Source organism: Strigops habroptila, chromosome 9, assembly GCF_004027225.2.
Source record: "Strigops habroptila isolate Jane chromosome 9, bStrHab1.2.pri, whole genome shotgun sequence".
Taxonomy (NCBI): Eukaryota; Metazoa; Chordata; class Aves; order Psittaciformes; family Psittacidae; genus Strigops; species Strigops habroptila.
This window is the reverse complement of record NC_044285.2, coordinates 10506942-10525304: the sequence shown is the minus strand read 5'-3', so window position 1 is coordinate 10525304 and position 18363 is coordinate 10506942. Positions and strand designations below refer to the sequence as shown.

The 18363-nt window shown below is 39.2% G+C and overlaps 1 protein-coding gene and 1 long non-coding RNA gene across 7 annotated transcripts in view; one reads left to right on the top strand and one right to left on the bottom strand.

The window, feature by feature from the left end:
- Nucleotides 1–16199, top strand: part of PDE8A (phosphodiesterase 8A) — a 149350-nt gene extending 133151 nt beyond the window's left edge. For 4 of the 6 annotated variants that reach the window (XM_030496727.1, XM_030496726.1, XM_030496725.1 and 1 more), the window contains 9 exons: nt 2409–2457; nt 2704–2839; nt 5511–5709; nt 8485–8702; nt 9567–9699; nt 12770–12934; nt 13894–14023; nt 14766–14885; nt 14968–16199. In XM_030496727.1, the coding sequence (XP_030352587.1) occupies nt 2409–2457; nt 2704–2839; nt 5511–5709; nt 8485–8702; nt 9567–9699; nt 12770–12934; nt 13894–14023; nt 14766–14872 (1137 nt within the window). In that variant the 3' untranslated portion in view covers nt 14873–14885; nt 14968–16199. Of the gene's footprint in view, nt 1–2408; nt 2458–2703; nt 2840–5510; nt 5710–8484; nt 8703–9566; nt 9700–11562; nt 12935–13893; nt 14024–14765; nt 14886–14967 lie in introns of all 6 variants that reach the window. The other 2 variants (XR_003993031.1, XR_003993030.1) reach the window with 2 other exon arrangements.
- LOC115612472 overlaps nt 1–18363 on the bottom strand; it is a 32194-nt gene that overhangs the window by 5402 nt on the left and 8429 nt on the right. The gene's annotated exons all lie outside the window — the stretch shown is intronic.

Genomic DNA, 18363 nt, shown 5'->3' with positions numbered 1-18363 from the left:
GCACACCTCTTTTTTTTTGATTTCTCCTCCCCCCCCAAAAAAATATTGTAGCTCTGAAAACGGGAAGAAAATTGACAAGTCCCTTTGAAGCATTAGTTTTGCTAGCAGTGGAAAGGAAAGCCAATTCTTTTTCCAATGTGATTCATTTTAGAAAGGTATAGATGGGAGAGGAAGAAACAAAGATAACTAGACACTTGTATTTATTTATTAGGGTTATAATGGCAGGTTTTGGGACGTTTTCAGTGTATAGGAAGAATGTGTTTTCAAAAGAATACAAAATATATATTTTTGTGGCTATTTCTTGGATTATATTTGTACTCATACAGACTCCAAGAAAGATCAAAGTGCTTTGAGCTAAAGCATGAATGTTCATGTATTAAAACACAATCGTGCTCCACAGAATTCATAATTTAATTAAATAAGGCAAGATAAAGACTGAAGAAGGCATGTATTATGTTGTTACATTATGAAAAGAGGAATGGGGACATTGGAAGAAGCAGCGTTGTACCCAAAGTTGAACAAAGGCCGTATAGCAAAGCAAGACTTGAACCCAAACCTTCAGAGCTTGGAGTCTGGCCCTCCTGATAACTAGATGAACTTGGATGAATGTTACCTGTGCCTTAAGGATATGTATTCCCATTAGTCTGTAGGTTGTGTATAAAAGGCGACCTTAGGAAAAAAACCAAGAGTGTTGGATGGAAAAAAGCTCATGAGATGTGAGCTTTTCAGAGATTTCTCTGGGCTGTTACCATTTTATGCTGTAATTATCGAGGTGTGTTTCCAATATCTATCAGAATATTGAAACAGTTTACATATATTTTTGCCTTTAAAATACCACAGCAAATATCTGATCAGGAGAAACATATAAAAGACTTTAAGAATTCCAGGAGAAGACCTGAATGGTTCATATAGGGTTGAATTTACTTAATAGTCAAAATATTTCTCCTTTTTATGAATTGTTGATTCTTACATATATTTGTATTCTGGCTGTATTCAGTCCATGGTCCCAGAACATGTAGGTAACAGTATTGCAGAATACAAAATCCTTACTAAAAATAGAACAAAGACTATTTTATGGAGCAATAGGAAAGCTGAGAAAATTCATTTCAGAGTATGAGGGTATATGGTATAGTATGAGTTTTAAAATGATCTGGGAGAAACATTTTTTCCAGCAAAGGATCTGTTAAAACCAGAATCATATTATTCCATTTAATGTTCAGAAGTTATGTCTGAGTAGGAGAACAAGTAGCAGGTTATTGGATTTGAACTATCAAGCAGAATTCATGATGGGAAGGGCATTTGGAGTTCAAAGATGGATTTGCCAGATAGAAAAACACCTGCTATTTCAACTCTTAAAAAACTAATATTTGATTCTAAATGATAGACAGCATCCTAAATGGTGTCCTAAATATTTGTGTCATAGCAGTGCTATGGAAGAGTCACTGTGGCAGTTATAGGAGTAGTAGTCCCTTTTAAATTACAAAACTCCAGACTCATTTAGTTACAAATGTGAAAATAAGAATGAGATATAACAATTCTTCTAAGTGCAGATATTCCATGTTCAGATGCAGCATCCACATTTACTCCTGCTATACTTTGTGTGCATAACATTTTTAGTAAGGTGCATTCAGAAGGATTTTTTTTTTTTTAAATAAGTACTTTTTTACGTCAGGGGCATTAATGTGCAGTAACTAACAGCTCCATACCTCAGAAGAGCAAGCAGGATTTGGGCTACAGCATTTAGAATTATGAGGTGAAAAGGAAGTATTAAATGTATCATTCTGTTAATTTTAATCCTTTGTCTCAGTTTGCACATCTAGGCATCATGCTAGAATTTAGCTTAGGAGGCACTGAATTGGAGTGTGAACAAGCATACGTTCTTCTTTGATAGAAGGGAAACCCCAGAGTAATTTGTTGCTCTGCAATCCCAGAAGCAAATAATGAGATTCTTATGCTGCTGAGGTGACCTGATCTGCCAATACGAGGGGGAGAAGAGCAGAAGCATGTCTCCACCCATTCCCTCCCACATCCACCTTTGCTTGCTGATGGAAAGTATGTGGACATACCATGGTTTGTGGTACACATCCAGAATCTGTGTGTGTTGTCCAGACAAAGGTGGATGTGAGGCTGTAATTCCAGACTCCCATCTGCACCTGAGTTTTTAACTGTCTCAGTTCATATTGTATCCTGCAGTTTCATGTTGTATCTTGCAGTTTCTCATCCATTATGAACTATATGTAAAAAAGGCAAATCTTAACAGTACACACAAATATGGGAGAGGCAGCTTTGATGACTGTGACAGGTTGCAGTCAGATTTCTTTAAAGTCATTGTGCTACTATTTGGTATCATCGTCTTATAGACCATTTGTATAATAGGCTCCATTTAACTCTCAGCTTTTATTTAACAGGATGGTTTACGAAGATTATCAGGGAATGAATACATATTGTCAGCAAAACGTAAGTTTTAACTGGGTGCTTACTGAGATATTAAAACATGTTAAGAAATTTAAGAAATAGGAGAAATGTGATCAGATGTTCTTTTTTATAAGCATTGTTTGGTTTTATTTTTATTTAAAAGCATTGTTCTGCAGCATTACTGAGCTTTATAGAAACAAGAGTTACCAGGCATTATTACAGAAAAGAAAACATCTACATTGAGTAAAAGGGTAATTAATGATGATCTGCAAATATACTCCTCAACAGAAACTCACCAGGTCGCTGGCAGTTTGAGCTCTCCAATCTCCCTCAATGACATACCCCCACGGATAACAGAGGCAATGGAAAATGAAGAACAGTGGGATTTTGATATCTTTGAACTTGAGGCTGCCACTCATAAAAGGTCAGTAAACTCAAGAGCTCATAAATTGAAGTTGCTGAAAACTGACTTAAATGTCATCCTGTAATCAGCTCTTTAATTTCTCTACCTGCGATTTTAAAGTGGAATTACTTTTAATTTCAAAGTCAAGTGTTTGAAATTTTCTCATTGTCATTTCTTGTTGTGTATGAACCTATTAAATATCTTCTGTTTCATCATACACTATTTCCTGCAGATTCCCAGTGGATGTAAGTGAAGATTATATATCTCCGATATGGTATAATAAAGCAACATAATTTAAAAAGTCTTCCTTTTCTGTTCTCAGTAATAGAAAAGTTCTACAAACCAAATTACAGTCTTGTGGAGATTCGAATTCAAATTATGGCCAACTGCACACAGAGTCAACATGCTGGTCTGAATTTGATCAGTTGATACAAATCATGTTTTATTTTCTTTCAACGTAATTTTTATTCCTAAACAGTTCAAATACAGCAGAATTCCCATTGCCTTTCTCTGAGATTAGAGGAAGGTCTTTATTCTAAAATCTTGGCAGGCTACATATTATGTATAAGATTAACTGAAGAATATTTACTCATAAAAAGTAGGGCACACCGATTTCCATCACAGAAGTTTTGATAGACTGTACTTCATTAGTAACAAATGTTCCCACTAAGTCTGTAAATTGATCTTTCTGTTTAAATCCTTGGTTTTATTTTCTAATACCAATCAAAAGTTCTCCTTTGGGTCTAGTTTCATTTATCATGCTTTGTCTTAGCTTACAGTGTCTATGAGACACTAATTTGGAGGCTAGATCCTGCAATGAATTGACTATCTTAACCCTTGTCAAAATCCCAGATATGTAAGAGCTTTGAAAGGTATTCAAAACCAATGTCTAACAAAGGTATCAGGCAGTTAGTTAACATATATGCACTTCATTTTCAGACCATGGTTTTATGAGCCAAAAAAAAGTGGAAAAAAACCAGGTTTTTTATTCTTCTTTAAAGTGATTTTATTGTAAGTGAAGAAATTTGCATCCAGTTACTTCAGGTTTTGTTTTTTGTTGTCTTTGTTTTTTCCTTTGCTATTTCTATTCTATTTCTAACGAAATGCTACAGATACAGTAAAAAAAAAAAAGTCAAAATGTAATCAGTTTGTGTGATTTTAAACATCTGATACACACATTGCAGTAACTTAACAATTAATTATCCCAGCCAACATGCATGAGATCACCAGATAGGCTTCTCTGTTCTTACTGGTTCGGAGAGACCACAGAGGGACAAAGGAGGTACTTTGTTGCCTGTCTTCTTATTAAAGGTATCATAATGATGATTGCTTCTTGCTGTGTTTAAATAAAGGCAATTCATTTATTAAGAGAATTAAAGTGATCTTCAATGAATCGCAAGTATGAATATGTTGTTAGTATTGTCTTAAAGTCCAAGCAGACATATGGAAGTAAAGTCAAGATAATATATTAAATCTAAGCTTTAGTGCATTACAGTTCACTGACACAGAAACCTGGAGGGACCTTTGTCTCACAGCGGGCGGGGATTAAGAGGGATTTAACTTTAGTATATTGTGATTCTAGTGTTTGACATAGTATTGTTGAGTGGTTTTGCCAAAATATGTACATCTAACTAAATGACCTCAGCAGCTCTGAAATGACCTCGCTTCACCTGCCAGGTGCAGCAAAAAATCAGAGTGCTTGATGCATCTGCAATCAAGCAGGAAAGTGAGATACCAAAAGAAGGATTTAACATGTATTTTTGAGAATACACATTTGAAAATATTTACCACTATACCTGTTCTTCTTAAGTAAAAAATGTATTGGACAAGAAAACAGCGATATTAACCGGGTTTAAAAAGAAGTCTAGTGGACTAAAACTTGATTTTTTTTAAATTTATTTGCTCTATTAAACATATTGCACTTTCACAGCTTTCAGATTAGAAATATTCTGTACTGCTGTTCTGATCTTCAGTCACCTGCGAGTCATCTGGGTTTAAATTGTGCAGTTTGGCCTGGGAGAAGCAAGAGTACTGGAATACAGTGGTATTGGCTAGTTCTGGAGATAGGTCTCAGACTGGGTTAGCCTGAAGGTTCATCTGGCTCTTACACTCTTCTAGAAATGGCATACTCTGGCCTGGCATTTGCTTCCAGAATACTGCCATCTCTCAATCCCTATTGCATTCAAAGCCAATGAGCAATGGAAGCCTGCAAGGGTGGGCATAAAAGAAATGGAATAGATCTGCAGCACAGAAAGAATAATGATTGAGAATACATTGTATTGTATAGATTGACTTAATCTAACTGTAAACGAGCCAGTTTAGGAATCTGTGGAAGCAGCAAGGTAATCACCTCCCTCCTCTCATGCAGACTTTAGTACTTGCTGGTTTATCTCATTTTGACTTCAGTCTACATGTACCCAGCATAGACTCCCCAAACCCCAGAATAGTGCTACATGTAGTACAGCAGCAATATGGAACCTTTTTATATTCCTGGAAGTGTCAGGAACTGGCATGGTTCTGAGTGTGCATATGATGGGTAGGCAGAACATTTCTACAGGTTTAGACTGTAACTCTGTAACAAGTCCTTATACCCAATCTGACATGTCATCGGTTAAAAATTCATACTATTTATGCTATGTAATATTCTCTCAGCTCATTTATTTTAAAACTTTGTGTTTATTTTTCTCCACAGGCCTTTGGTTTATCTGGGTCTCAAAATATTTGCTCGCTTTGGAATCTGTGAATTCCTAAACTGTTCAGAATCAACTCTGAGGTCATGGTTACAAGTTATTGAAGCTAACTACCATTCCTCCAACTCCTATCATAATTCTACTCATTCAGCAGATGTACTACATGCCACTGCTTATTTCTTGTCTAAAGAAAAAGTAAAGGTGAGTCCATATTTATAACAAATAGTGTAGGTGGGAAGTACAGGTGCGATCAAAGGAAGATCTCAAAAAAAGATGCCAAGAGCCAAATGTCTACCTAATGCCAACCAGTTTGGTAACTCTGAGGTCAAAGAACTGGGCTGTTTTACATGAGTTCTAGGATCTTTCTTATAGCACACATGAAAGGGTGGATAGTAATATTACAGGAATTCAGCTGTTCTTGATGGGAGAGTGTTCTTGATGGGAGACTAAGAAAACAAACTTTTAAAAACTTCTTCATATAGTTAAATTTTCTCAGACAGGTGAGCGAATGACACAATTATTTTTGTGACAGTACATGCCAAATACAGATTTAATGTAATAAATCACCTCTTTTAAGCCTTGTGATAGTCATTCTGCAGAAGACTCCAGGACAATATAGGCCGTAAAAAAGGTTTAGTGCTTCTAAAGCTATATCACCCACTGGATGAGATGCCCTGAGGCTTAAAGAGACTGCACTGGAGGAGAGTATTGAAACAGATTAGTTGTTGAAGTTTCTTGTACCATAACACCCGCTGGCATATTACAGCCACTGAGAACCAGAATCAATCAGATCAACCTTTGTTCTCACATGGCCAGAGTGCAGACTGGAGAAGTGGAATTGCAATAGTGCTTGAAAGTGTATGCAGTGGAGTGGCAGTGCATATTTCTGATTTTTTGGATAGAAATTCCTACCCTGAATTGGTCTGCATAAGGATTGTGCTAGTGACGGGCACCTGGCTGAGACATTTGTGGCTATAAAAAAGCTTCTGACAGCCCATTAAATCTGTAGCAAGTCCCTTAACCTGGAGCTGCAGCTCATTAATATGCTCTCCAGAGTCTGACTTAAAAATACGATATGCCAAGTGATGTTTTCAGCACCTGATTTGCCAAAGGTTTAGCTGGTCTTCCCAAGAATATATATGAAAAACAGACAAGATCTGGACTCATTTCAATGCCACAGAAGCATGACTGCCGCCTCCTTTTCCAGAATGTTGTTTCCATTCCTCTGGAGATATAGGAAGAGAAAAAAAATGTTGCGGCAGAAGATGGAGCAGAATCAAAGCTCAAAATTCTCTCTTTATCTTTTCAGAGTTAGAGCCCAGCTGCTTTTGTGTTGTCCAGAGTGTAACTTAACCTAAACACAGAAGGCCAGATTCTGCCACTTAAACACTGAGATTTTTTTCAGTGATTGAACTCAGTTCTTGCCGGGAAGATCTTCTGGCTTCCAAATTGAAGCAGTATCCTCAGAACCATTTCCACTTCTGTGCCACAGGAGTTAAGATAACAAAGTTAGAATCTGTGCCCTGAAGTTGGGGGTAAAGGTGCTGTAAATCCCCATGAAGCTTGTTATATCAGACTCAGGGAGTAAGTGTCAGATACACTGTGGTCCTACAGGCCAAGTATTCTCCAGTTTTTGTCCATTTTCCCATCTGCACAGGTCTTTCTCAGTCAGACTGAGCACTGGTTTGTGTGTACCTCTGAGGAGAGCCTGTTCTGAAAAATCTCTCTTTCCTAACTTCATACCACAAAAACAAAATCCCATGAGCAGCAGCTGAAAGAAAGAAGGAAGAAGCTAACACATGGCAGATAATGTTTCAGACAATGCTAACTATGAACCTGGAGTGGAAGTAATTCTTTGTCTTTTCTTATTCTCTACAAGACACTCTTGGCAGTCCTTAATGAATAATATCCTACCTGTCAAGTCAAGTCACTGCATGAATTTCAAGAGGTGTAAAGTAGGGTAGGGATTGTTTCTTCACCTACCAAGTCTAACCATTCTGAATGGGACTGTCAAAGCCAGTATAAAATTTGGACCTTAAATTCAAGCTAATTGGAATGGAAATTATCTGCCCTTCTCCCAGATTCAAGTGGGAACATGTCTGCTTTTGAGTCTCTTACTTTATTAGGTTTTTTTACATAATTCTTTTGTATCTGTGATCCTTCACAAAAAGCCAGCATAAACACAGCATAAAGGCTAGTTTCCAAATGTATGCAATATATTTCTGAGGTGCTTGGTTCTTTATCTCCTTTATGCTATTACTGCGGTGTTAAAACTGAAGTACAAAACCTTAAAAGTCAAATAGTTTTGTATTTCATTGTAGAGTAGATATAATTAGACATAAAGCAATGGACAGTGTAAGTAGACATAAAGCATGGAGCGCAGCATGCTAGCAGAATCAGAACCTGATACAGAAACTATAGAACAGAGTCATGTAATTTTTCCATGGATGTAAACCATCAAGTATTCTTCATAGAATTCATATTAGCTGTAGCCCCAGGGCACTGTTATAGAACGGGATATACGGGAAACATTCCTTACAGATTGTAAACCTAGCTAGCATGTAAATGGAATGTGATTAGGACACATTAAGTTTCCAAAAGAAATGAAGGGGTCTGGTGGAAATAAAATAATTTTTAGCAGTATTGGTCTTTTTTCTGAGCCAAATACCCTGACTCCAAGTGAAAGTGGTTTCTGTGTTAGGGAAAAAAACCCCTAATTTTTACTTTGTATTTGCTTAATTTGATGTGCTTTGTCAAAGGTGGGGCTAAGGCAAAATTCAAGAGGCACAAAATGGCCAAAAAATTTATGCAGTGTTCAATGAAGCCTATAATGAATTTTCCATTGCTCTGTCTAGAACATCTGACCCTTACTGCAGACTCCTGGCTTTTATTCCTCAGCAACTTGGCTTAATCTTATGGACAGAGTAGGGTTTCCCATGAGTTTGCCAGGAAAACTAAGCATCCTTCTATTTTCAGCAAACTCTGGATCCGATTGATGAGGTTGCTGCACTCATTGCTGCCACAGTCCATGATGTGGATCACCCAGGAAGAACAAATTCTTTCCTGTGCAATGCTGGCAGTGAGCTGGCAATTCTCTACAATGACACCGCAGTGCTGGAGAGCCATCATGCTGCCCTGGCTTTCCAGCTCACCACCAGAGATGGCAAATGCAATATATTTAAAAACATGGAGAGGTAAGCTTAAAACCCAGGGTCCTTGTCTGCCCACCGACATCTCTCACTTTCTTCTGTGTAACATAAGATAATACAATCAAGCATCCTAGAGGGGCGCAGTGCCTTGTGGATAACTGTCCATAGCCTTTGTGGAAGTTTGCTTCTAAAAAAGTAGGATTGTTTCTGCCTGCCCTGCATATACTTAGGAGTAATCCCATGATTTCAGTTCCCCCTGTGGATAAAAAGGCAGACCCTATCTAAGAAACTTAGTGTAAATACTAATGTAAGTAAGTCTAGAAGAATCATTTTGTATCATTGAACATAGAGGACAAGCTATGGCTGAGTGGGTAGATGTTTGCTGGGTAAAACGAGGATAGAAAGAGTCACAGAGCATCAGTCAAAAATTAAATGCCTTCTTTCAATGGGAAGGATGGTGAAGGACCTGTTGTTCTTCCAGCCCTAGAAAGGCATTTAGGGTGAGGACGTGGCCATTTCCTTGGCCCTCTTAAGATACAGCAAAAAGGTACTGCTGAAAACTTGGCTGGAGCATGAGCCACTGCCCGAGTGTCTGTGCTAAAAGCCTTGGGACCACACTGGTGTGGCATGTCCTGGCAGCCCTCCTGAGTAGCTGGTGCCTCTGCTTCTGCCCAGCTCTTGCGCTGTTTCTCCTGGAGATCCAGTCATGCCTTTAGCACATATGTCTCTGCACACCAAAGAGTACTTCATCCAACATCGATGCAGCTGCCCAAGCCTTTTTTACTGTTCTATCCTCCCCTAGCACCTCTCTTCAATGGAAATGGTCTATAGCGTTTTTGTTAGACTTGTTTTAGCTAGCAGCCCTTTGTGAACCAGCCAGCATTCTTAATTGTTTCCTTCTTTAAACAGGAATGAGTATCGAACCCTTCGCCAAGTCATTATTGACATGGTCTTAGCAACAGAAATGACAAAGCACTTTGAGCATGTCAACAAGTTTGTCAACAGCATTAATAAACCCTTGGCAGCGCTAGAAGAAAATGGGGTAAGCGACACTGCAAGTCCTCCTTAAAATGACTAGGCAGGGACTGGGGACCCTTGGCAGTAGGAAATCCCCACGTGGTATTCTGGGAAAGCTCACCAGAAATGTGGAGGAAGAGAGACTAGAAATGTTGAATGCCCTTCTGCTTAACATGGTTGTCACACCATTGAGGGTGAGTGGGACTCACTTGGATCCTATTAATGTTGCAGTGTTATGATGTCATACTTGGGACCAGAACATTGCGCTGTCTGTTTTCCTGTTAAAAATGCCATTTTGATGAACACAGTCACTCCCATGGAGAGAGTGCTAGCGGCAAGACTTGGCATTGTTGTTGGCCATTTCTGCAAAGGCGGCAAGATCTGCCTTGGAACAGAAACTGATTTACACCCTCAGTCACAACAGGAACCGCTGGTGGTGCAGCGTAAGGGCAGGTGATTGACTGCCATATGGTGCATTCTGTGGAAATACGGGCCCTCCGCCTCCAGTGCTGCCTGACAGCACTCATGGGTTCCCTGTCTACTTTCTTTTTTAATCTTTAAAATAGATGATGGTGGCATTGTAGATCATATAGACATAATCGATAGCCATCTGGAACCCCACAGACAAAATGAAATTGCCTGTTAAAAACTCATTCTGAAAAAAACACACCAGTTTCAGTAACAGCTTCAACCAGCAGTTTTGTTGCCAGTAAGAGCAGTGTATAATTTTGTTGGAATGTTTTTTTGCAAGGAGAAGGTTTTCAGAAATGGTTATAAAAGTGTATGGGTGGCAACGTCCTGTAGGAGCTGTAATGGTTTTCTGTGTTTTCTTACCATGTTTTTTAGAAAGCCACATTTATGGCTGTTGTGTATAATGGGGGAGGGCAGTCTTTTTATTATCTGAAGGTGGGAGAGGAACAGGTCTTGTTCCTTCATCCATCAGAAGCAGGCTGGAGCTTAACTGGAGAAAAGTACCTTTGTCCACAAGAATCAAAATGTTTCCCTTCTTTTGGTTGGGAGTTCCTCAGTTCAGCAGGTTCCTATTAAAAGGCCTGCAATATGTGAGTGGGTAAACCAGATCATTTGCTGTGCTTCTTACTTGCAGAACACCACTGGCAGATCCAGTCTAGTTGTATATCTGGTTGCAGCGGCACTGTGTGTTTCTTGGCCCGGTTTCCAGTCATGGAGGTGACTCAGTTTGTGTTTGCAGGCTGAGCTGCCAACCATGTGTTCCAAATGGGACAGTTCCACTTACTTTTTTTATTTATTATTTTTATACATATTTGTTCAGAGCCATGCTGAGAAGCTGCTCTGTTTGTTTCCTTTCTTCTTTTGTTTCATAAACTGAAAAAAATCCTTTCCAGCTCCAGCATCCTTTATCCTCCCATTTCCTTTCATGATGTCACCTAAACCTATGACAGGAAGCCAACATCTGACATGCAGAGACACCTCTGCACTCTGAGCAGGATGCTGGGACTAAGCACAGTTAGCACATTTTATTCCCAAGACATCTGCATCTAGCAAATAGAACTGTGCTCCTGGTTTGAACAGATCACAGAAGCAATCATCCTTTCTTGATTCCTGGTGGTTTACCTACTGGGATATTCTCTGCTATCCTTGACTGAATGATCTCTAATAATTTTATGTGCTTAATTTCCGTGCTTGTGTTTCTGGAGCTTCCATCACTTTATTTTGGCTTTCTCTTACACAATTTTGCCATGTATTTGGAGGCATATGCACCTCAGTTTGTTTCCTCTGTATTTTGCCTTCCATATATTTAAAACTGAGGGGAAATAATCGGTTTGGAAGTCTCATTTTGGTAAGAACTATAGAGCTGGTGTTTCTGAGCCAGTTTACTACCAAATAATAATATTTTCATTATTGTCAGTTTTTTCCTTTAGAAAGAACTTTCTTCCCCACAAGAACTTTCTTCTGAAAAATATGTCCTAATAAAAGGTCAGAATGTTTCTGCTGCTTTGTATCCACCTCTTCGTACAAAATACTGCAGGAACTGGTGGCACATTGTTATTATCATCATTATCGTTACTGTTAACTTCTTCACTGCTCTGACTACAGACCAAGACTTTGTTAGGTGCCACAGAAGTCTAGTATATTCCTTGCTTCAAAGAGTTTCTGTTCTGCATAGAAGGTGTTATAAATTTCTGTATCTACCCATCCCTAAAGAGTCAAGCAACAATGCTGTACTTATAGGTAATTTTAAAAGATATTTTAACCCTGAATCTCTGTCCCTTGGATATTTACTTCATCAGAGCTCCACAGAAATAGCTTCTAATCTGGACCATCATATTAGCTGCATATTGGCTCCAAATATAGAGTATGTTGGCACACTTATATGTGCAGCCTGGGAACCAAATATAAGCTGCATGTGGGCTGAAAACTTCCCTAGACTTTCAGAGGAAAGATGAGCTTGTTTGGAAGCATGTTGCTAATATATATATATGTATCACTTTAATACTGATAAACTCTCAGAAAGCAAAATTCCCAGTCAGGTCAGAGACTGATGGGCTAACATGCGTCCCGTGGAAGGGAGTGAGGAGCCTGGGAGGCAATGTGGGATCTGACTCTCCTAATAGTAGCAGTGCTGTCACAATGATTGATGCTCACATTGATGAGGTTTGCATGCAGAGGATGACCATGCAGCTCGGGTCACTCCTTTTCTTTAAACCAGCTATTCCACTCTTAATGTGCAAGTCCATTAATCCGTGGATTTCAGCAGAGAATTACATTTTTCTGCCTACACAGTGCTCATCACTGCGTATAGTGATGAATGGATCCTCTCCACACTTTTGAGGAGGCAGATAAGGCATAGAGGGATTAGATGACTTGCCCAAAGGTGCCCTAGAGATCTGTCACAAAGACAGTGACTGAATCCAGAAACTGGAGTTCAGTGCTAGTTCACAACTGTGGCTAACATTCATAATCCCCCTATAAATTTGGTAGGACATCAAATACAGTAGCCAGTAGCAGGACTGATCCCTGTAGGATCAGCTAAAAGCATTCCCAAGGCACAAAGCTTTTGAGTAAGTGCACAGAGACCTTGCTAATGGATTGTTTTTAATTCTTAAATGTTACAGAATAATGGTGATGGAGAGTCAATCAAAACTGTTCTCAGGTCTCCAGAAAACCGTATCCTTATCAAGCGCATGTTGATAAAGTGTGCTGACATTTCCAATCCATGCAGACCCATAGAACAGTGCATAGAGTGGGCCGGACGCATTTCTGAGGAGTATTTTGCACAGGTAAGGCAGCTGAAATGGGCTGCTCAAACTCCAGGCTTTAATTCCATTTAAATTCTCTTTAAAAGAGTAAAAAAGAAAGGTGCATATGCTGCCAGTGTCCCAGAACATTCAAGGCTGCATTACCTAATGTGAAAAATAACTACTTTTTTATTTTAAATGATGGGATGTTACTCATGCTGATACAAGACTAGATGACTTCAGACAGATGAAAGTTGGCAACTTCTACAGTGCAATTTCTGAAAAATTTAAGCTTTCAAGCCCAATTTGGAGCTGGGCTTTTGAGTTTTGCCTGTAAATGTATTCCCATTACAAGAGAAAGAGGAAGGGTGCCTCCTGGTACCCACATGCTGGCTATGCCTCAAGAATAGGATCATCAGGTCCTAGTGTTAGCATGGAAAGGATCATCAGGTCCTTTTGTTAGCATGGGAACAGCACGGACTCTAAGAAATGCTGTAGGGCCTTAGCTCACTGTGCTGAAGAAGGGTTTTAGGAAGATGGGGAAAAGGAGAGGGCAGAGTCATTATTACAGAGGGTAGACCAAATACTGAGCTGGGACATCAAGGTGGGGAAGGGAGGATAAAAAAGATATTTTGCCATCTCTGAGTTGTACAGGTTGTCATTTAATTTCCATCAGACATTGAAAATGGTTGAGCATCTTTTAGCTCCAAAGCAGTTATAACTTAGTAACATGCAAAGTTACTTAGGGTCAGCTTTGTGTGTAGATGCGGAGGTAAATGTATCACTTTGTGGGAAACACTGGAAGGCACTATTTGTCTGCTGTTTCACTGAAACCTAGACAATTAGGTGCTGAAGATTAAATTGCTGCTGCTTCAGATTTATTCAAGTTCCCCTGTTTATTTATCAGTTGCATGCTCTAGTCAGTGCCAAACAATCTGCTACTAAAAGAAGCCCATTAACAGAATGTCTTAAATGAAAAATCACAAGAGTGTTTCTTGCAGACTGATGAAGAAAGGAGGCAAGGTTTACCTGTTGTGATGCCAGTTTTTGACAGAAATACTTGCAGCATCCCCAAATCCCAATTATCATTCATTGATTACTTCATTATTGATATGTTTGATGCCTGGGATGGTAAGCAAAACTCTGCTGTATTTCCTGACAATATCTATTGTGTGAACCTTTGAAACTACTGTGATATAAAATTGCTGGGGGAAGGGAAGATTTCTGCAATTCAAGTAAGCTTAATAATTTCATTATTGCTTAAAAGTATCTTGATACTGCTACAAGCCAGTCTCGTGGTTTTTCTTTAATATATTAGATTCAGGCAGTGTTTAACTTTCTTCATTTTAAACTTGCTTCTCTGTAAGAGGAGAACAGAACATTTTCTCCCTGATAGCACTTTGGGCACAGTCATTTTGTCCATGTTAATATCAGTTATTCTTCAAGATAAATTTCTGCAGTCTGGAAACTGCTCGGGGGAGCAGCTGTTTCCTTCCAAGTGCTGCCTCTGTGGTTAAAAGTGGTCAGAAATGTGACTCTCCTGAATGCCAGATCATGACATGTGATTGAGATTTGATGAAGTAGAATAATTACAAGCATAATTAGCTATCCCCCTCCTGGAAAGCTGGGTCCCTTTGCTGGTCCCTTTGCAATACAACTATTAATTAGACTTACAGAACTGTTCCCAGTGGCCTGTGTGATACATGAGTGATGAGAGCTATACAGCCAAAACCATTTAAAGTACTAGAATGACAGATTTAAGCTTTCCTACTTAACACAGTTGCCCAGACATTTCAAGTGATACTTAAACAGACAGAATCACGTGACTGTTTCAATTCTGCAAACTAAATGCACTCTGCCCTTTCTTCCCTAGCATTTGCAGATCTGCCAAATTTGATGGAGCATCTGAATAATAACATTAAATACTGGAAAGGACTAGATGCAAGGAATCTGCGGGTCCTTCGACCACCACCAGAATAGCAATTAGACCATGGTGTGTAATTTATTAACCAGATGCGTATTTATTCAAGCTCACTTTTATTCATGTGATTTCAGATTTGTTTTGGTCTCTTCAGTATTACAGTAAGGCTAGCCCATGCGCTTGGGGAACTTTCAAATTCAAGAGAACATGAGGTCAGCAGTTGACTTCCACAGACTACGTGTGTGGACTCCAATGAAATAAGCCCACCAAGTGGAATTACACTGGATTGCTGCAGTACTTGTACTGAAGAGGGTTTATTAGTGAACATATTTTTGCGATATCTTCATACCAGTATGTGAAGCTGGAAGACCTTGAAGAATCCTCATTAAAAGGACATTCACTAGAAGATTATCTATTAATAGAGACTCACGGCTTTTATGAGAAAGCTACATGCTTTTTATAAGCACTTAAGACAGTTACGTAGAACAATCAGACATTTAAAATGCAACTGTCTATGAAAGAATTTTTGATCTATGAAAATAGATGTACTGTATTTTTTCACATCACAGAAGGTGCAATCATTCACTTCTGAGCACTACTGAAAGTGAGTTCTCTTTAAGAAATTTAGTAGCAAATGTAAAAAATAACACAAGAATTTTTGAGGTTGATCGTTAGCATCTATGATTAAAATGTTATGTTTTATTTATTTTGTTAGATGTTCAATATTTTCTATGAATTTATAAATACTTAAAAGCCAAAGCCAACTTTAGACGCATTATAAATTTACATGATTCATACTCATTAATATACATTTAATTGATGTACAGACCTTTTATTTTCATAATGCAAACATAAAATACTATACAATGATACATTTTTATTGCACTGTAAGGATAGATGTGTATGTTTAAATATTGTCTGATTTATGTTAATTAAAATAAGTTTTATTGAAAAGGTCTCACTTGAGAATAGTAGAATAGAAAGAGATGTATACTGTCTGAGCACCAGAACTGCAGTAGTTCTCCCACAAACCAGTGAAAACATCCTGCTCTTCCCTTGGCTACAAAATAATAATATGTTGAATTTTTTTGTTTTCTCCTGTGAAATTTTATGACTGAATTCCCTGTCAAAATCTGCCTTATTTTATACAGTATTTCTACAAAGCATTCCACAGCATATATGAAGAGGTAATACTAAACATCTAATGAATTTCAACATTTTCTAGCCTATGTATTTTCCTCTGCCATGAAAGAAACAGAACCTAAAACCACCAACAAAAACCTTTAACTCAAGAAGTTTGTAAGGCTGCATAACGTCACAATTTGAATGAAACCTTCATAGCAAACACCAGAAAATAATAAAATGTATATTTTAAGAAGTGTCAAAGTCCTAGCCATTTCATTTGGAATGTATCTTTACTTTGTAGTTTGCAGACTAACAGATATGTGAAATTCTTTCAAAAAGAAGATATTTGCTGTCTGGGACAGGGAATAGTTGAGGGGTTTGGACTGGCATAAGGGTGATGAAAGGTGGTATATGATTGGCAAGCCCCTGTGTTTGTGGCCTGCCCTTGGCAAGCCCATCAAACCCTTGTGTGCTATTGGACAAGTCTCTTCACAGCTAAAAGCAGTGCCACGCTGTATTCCACTGAAGGACTAGAAGAGTATCCTGCCAACCTTTCCTGTAGGCAGAAAGGCACTCCAAAAGCACTGAAAGAACGGCTGGCTGTTGTCAGTGCAGAGGCAATTGACTTCAGAGACATTTTGAACCATTCCTGAAGCACAAGCACGGGAGAAGTGGATCATGGAGCAATTCAGGGACTGCAGCAGTAGGAGCCCTAAAGCAGGTAAGAAAAGAATAGGTGGCCTCTCCAGGTGTTACCTCTTTCTGTTTCTCCTTCATCTCCAAGCCGATGAGACTCATGGGCCACCACCATTTGTAGCTCACTACTGTTCATGTGTGTGTTATGCCTTTCTCATGGACATAGTAGGACAAGAGGGCATGGGGTCCTTGTCAGTCTTCCAGGGGTTCTACAATTGATACTGAAGGACAAATTTCCATTGAAGGCTGAAAAAAAGGGTATCCTATTTTCAAAGGGAACATGCAAGGAGAGAGAGTTGTTTTCCAGATACATTGTTTTCCTGGCAATATTATGTTGTCTTTTCCTATACATGCACCTATTGTAATCAGCTTTAACTTGCCACCTGGTGTTAATCTCTTCTATTACATGCAGGTTCCTGTGCCTAGTTCAAGGAAAAGCTACGCTGGCTCCATTAGAAGGAAGCTACATCACACCACCAGTATCTCCTCCACTTATCTGCTGCAGCGAGGATAGGAGGGGGAAAGTAACAGCTTATGGGCCCAGAAAATGTCTGCGGGAAGGAGGTAAAAAACATAGAATCACAGAATTGTTTAGGTTGGAAAAGATCTTTAAGATCATTCTGTTAACCCAGCACTGCCAAGTCTACCATTAAACCATGTCCCCAAGTGCCACATCTACACATCTTTTAAATACCTCCAGGAATGGTGACTGTACCACTTCCCTGGGCAGCCTGTTCCAATGCTTGACAACTCTTTTGGTGAAGAAATTTTTCCGAATATCCAATCTAAACCTCCCCTAGAACAACTTGAGGCCATTTCCTCTTCTATCGCTTGTTACTTGGAAGAACAGACCAACACCCACCTCACTACAACTTCCTTTCAGGTAGTTGTAGAGAGAGATAAGGCCCCCCTTGAGCCTCCAGGCTAAACAACCCCAGTTTCCTCAGCTGTTTCTTATCAGAATTGTGCTCCAGACCCTTCACCAGCTTTGTTGCCCTTCTCTGGACACACTCCAGCACCTCAATGTCTCTTTTGTAGCGAGGGGCCCAGAACTGAACAAAGTATTTGAGGTGCAGCCTTACCAGTGCTGAGTCACTTCCCTGGCCCTGCTGGCCACGCTATGTCTGATACAAGCCAGGATGCTGTTGGCCTTCTTGGCCGCCTGGGCACACTGACAGCTCATTCAGATGGTTGTTGACAAACACCCCCAGGACCTTTTCCGCTCTGCAGCTTTCCAGCCACTCTTCCTAAGCCTGTAGCATTGCATGGGGTTATTGTGGCCCAAGTGCAGGACTGAGCCTTAAAACTGGCATCAGCTTATCGATCCAGCCTGTCCACATCCCTCTGTGGAGCATTCCTACCCTCAAGTGGATCAACACTCCCACCCAGATTGGTGCACCCACTTACTGAGGGTGCACTCGATCCCTTCGTTCAGATCATTCATAAAGGCATTAAAAAGAACTGGCCAGAAAAAATACTTCTTTGTAAGTATAGTTAATATTTTGGGTTATATTAATGCATGGTAAAGGTAGTTAATTTAATCTGCTATAAAATGCCTGATGCATCATCATTGAAAAGATGTGATCAATGTGATTAATTCCCTGAAATTCACACTGCATCTTTAATGCTATTACTTGGAGTGTTAGAATTGTGCTAATCAACCCTCTGTATCAGTCAGATTTATGTCCATATTGGTGTACAATAATTTCACTTAACATAAAACATGGAT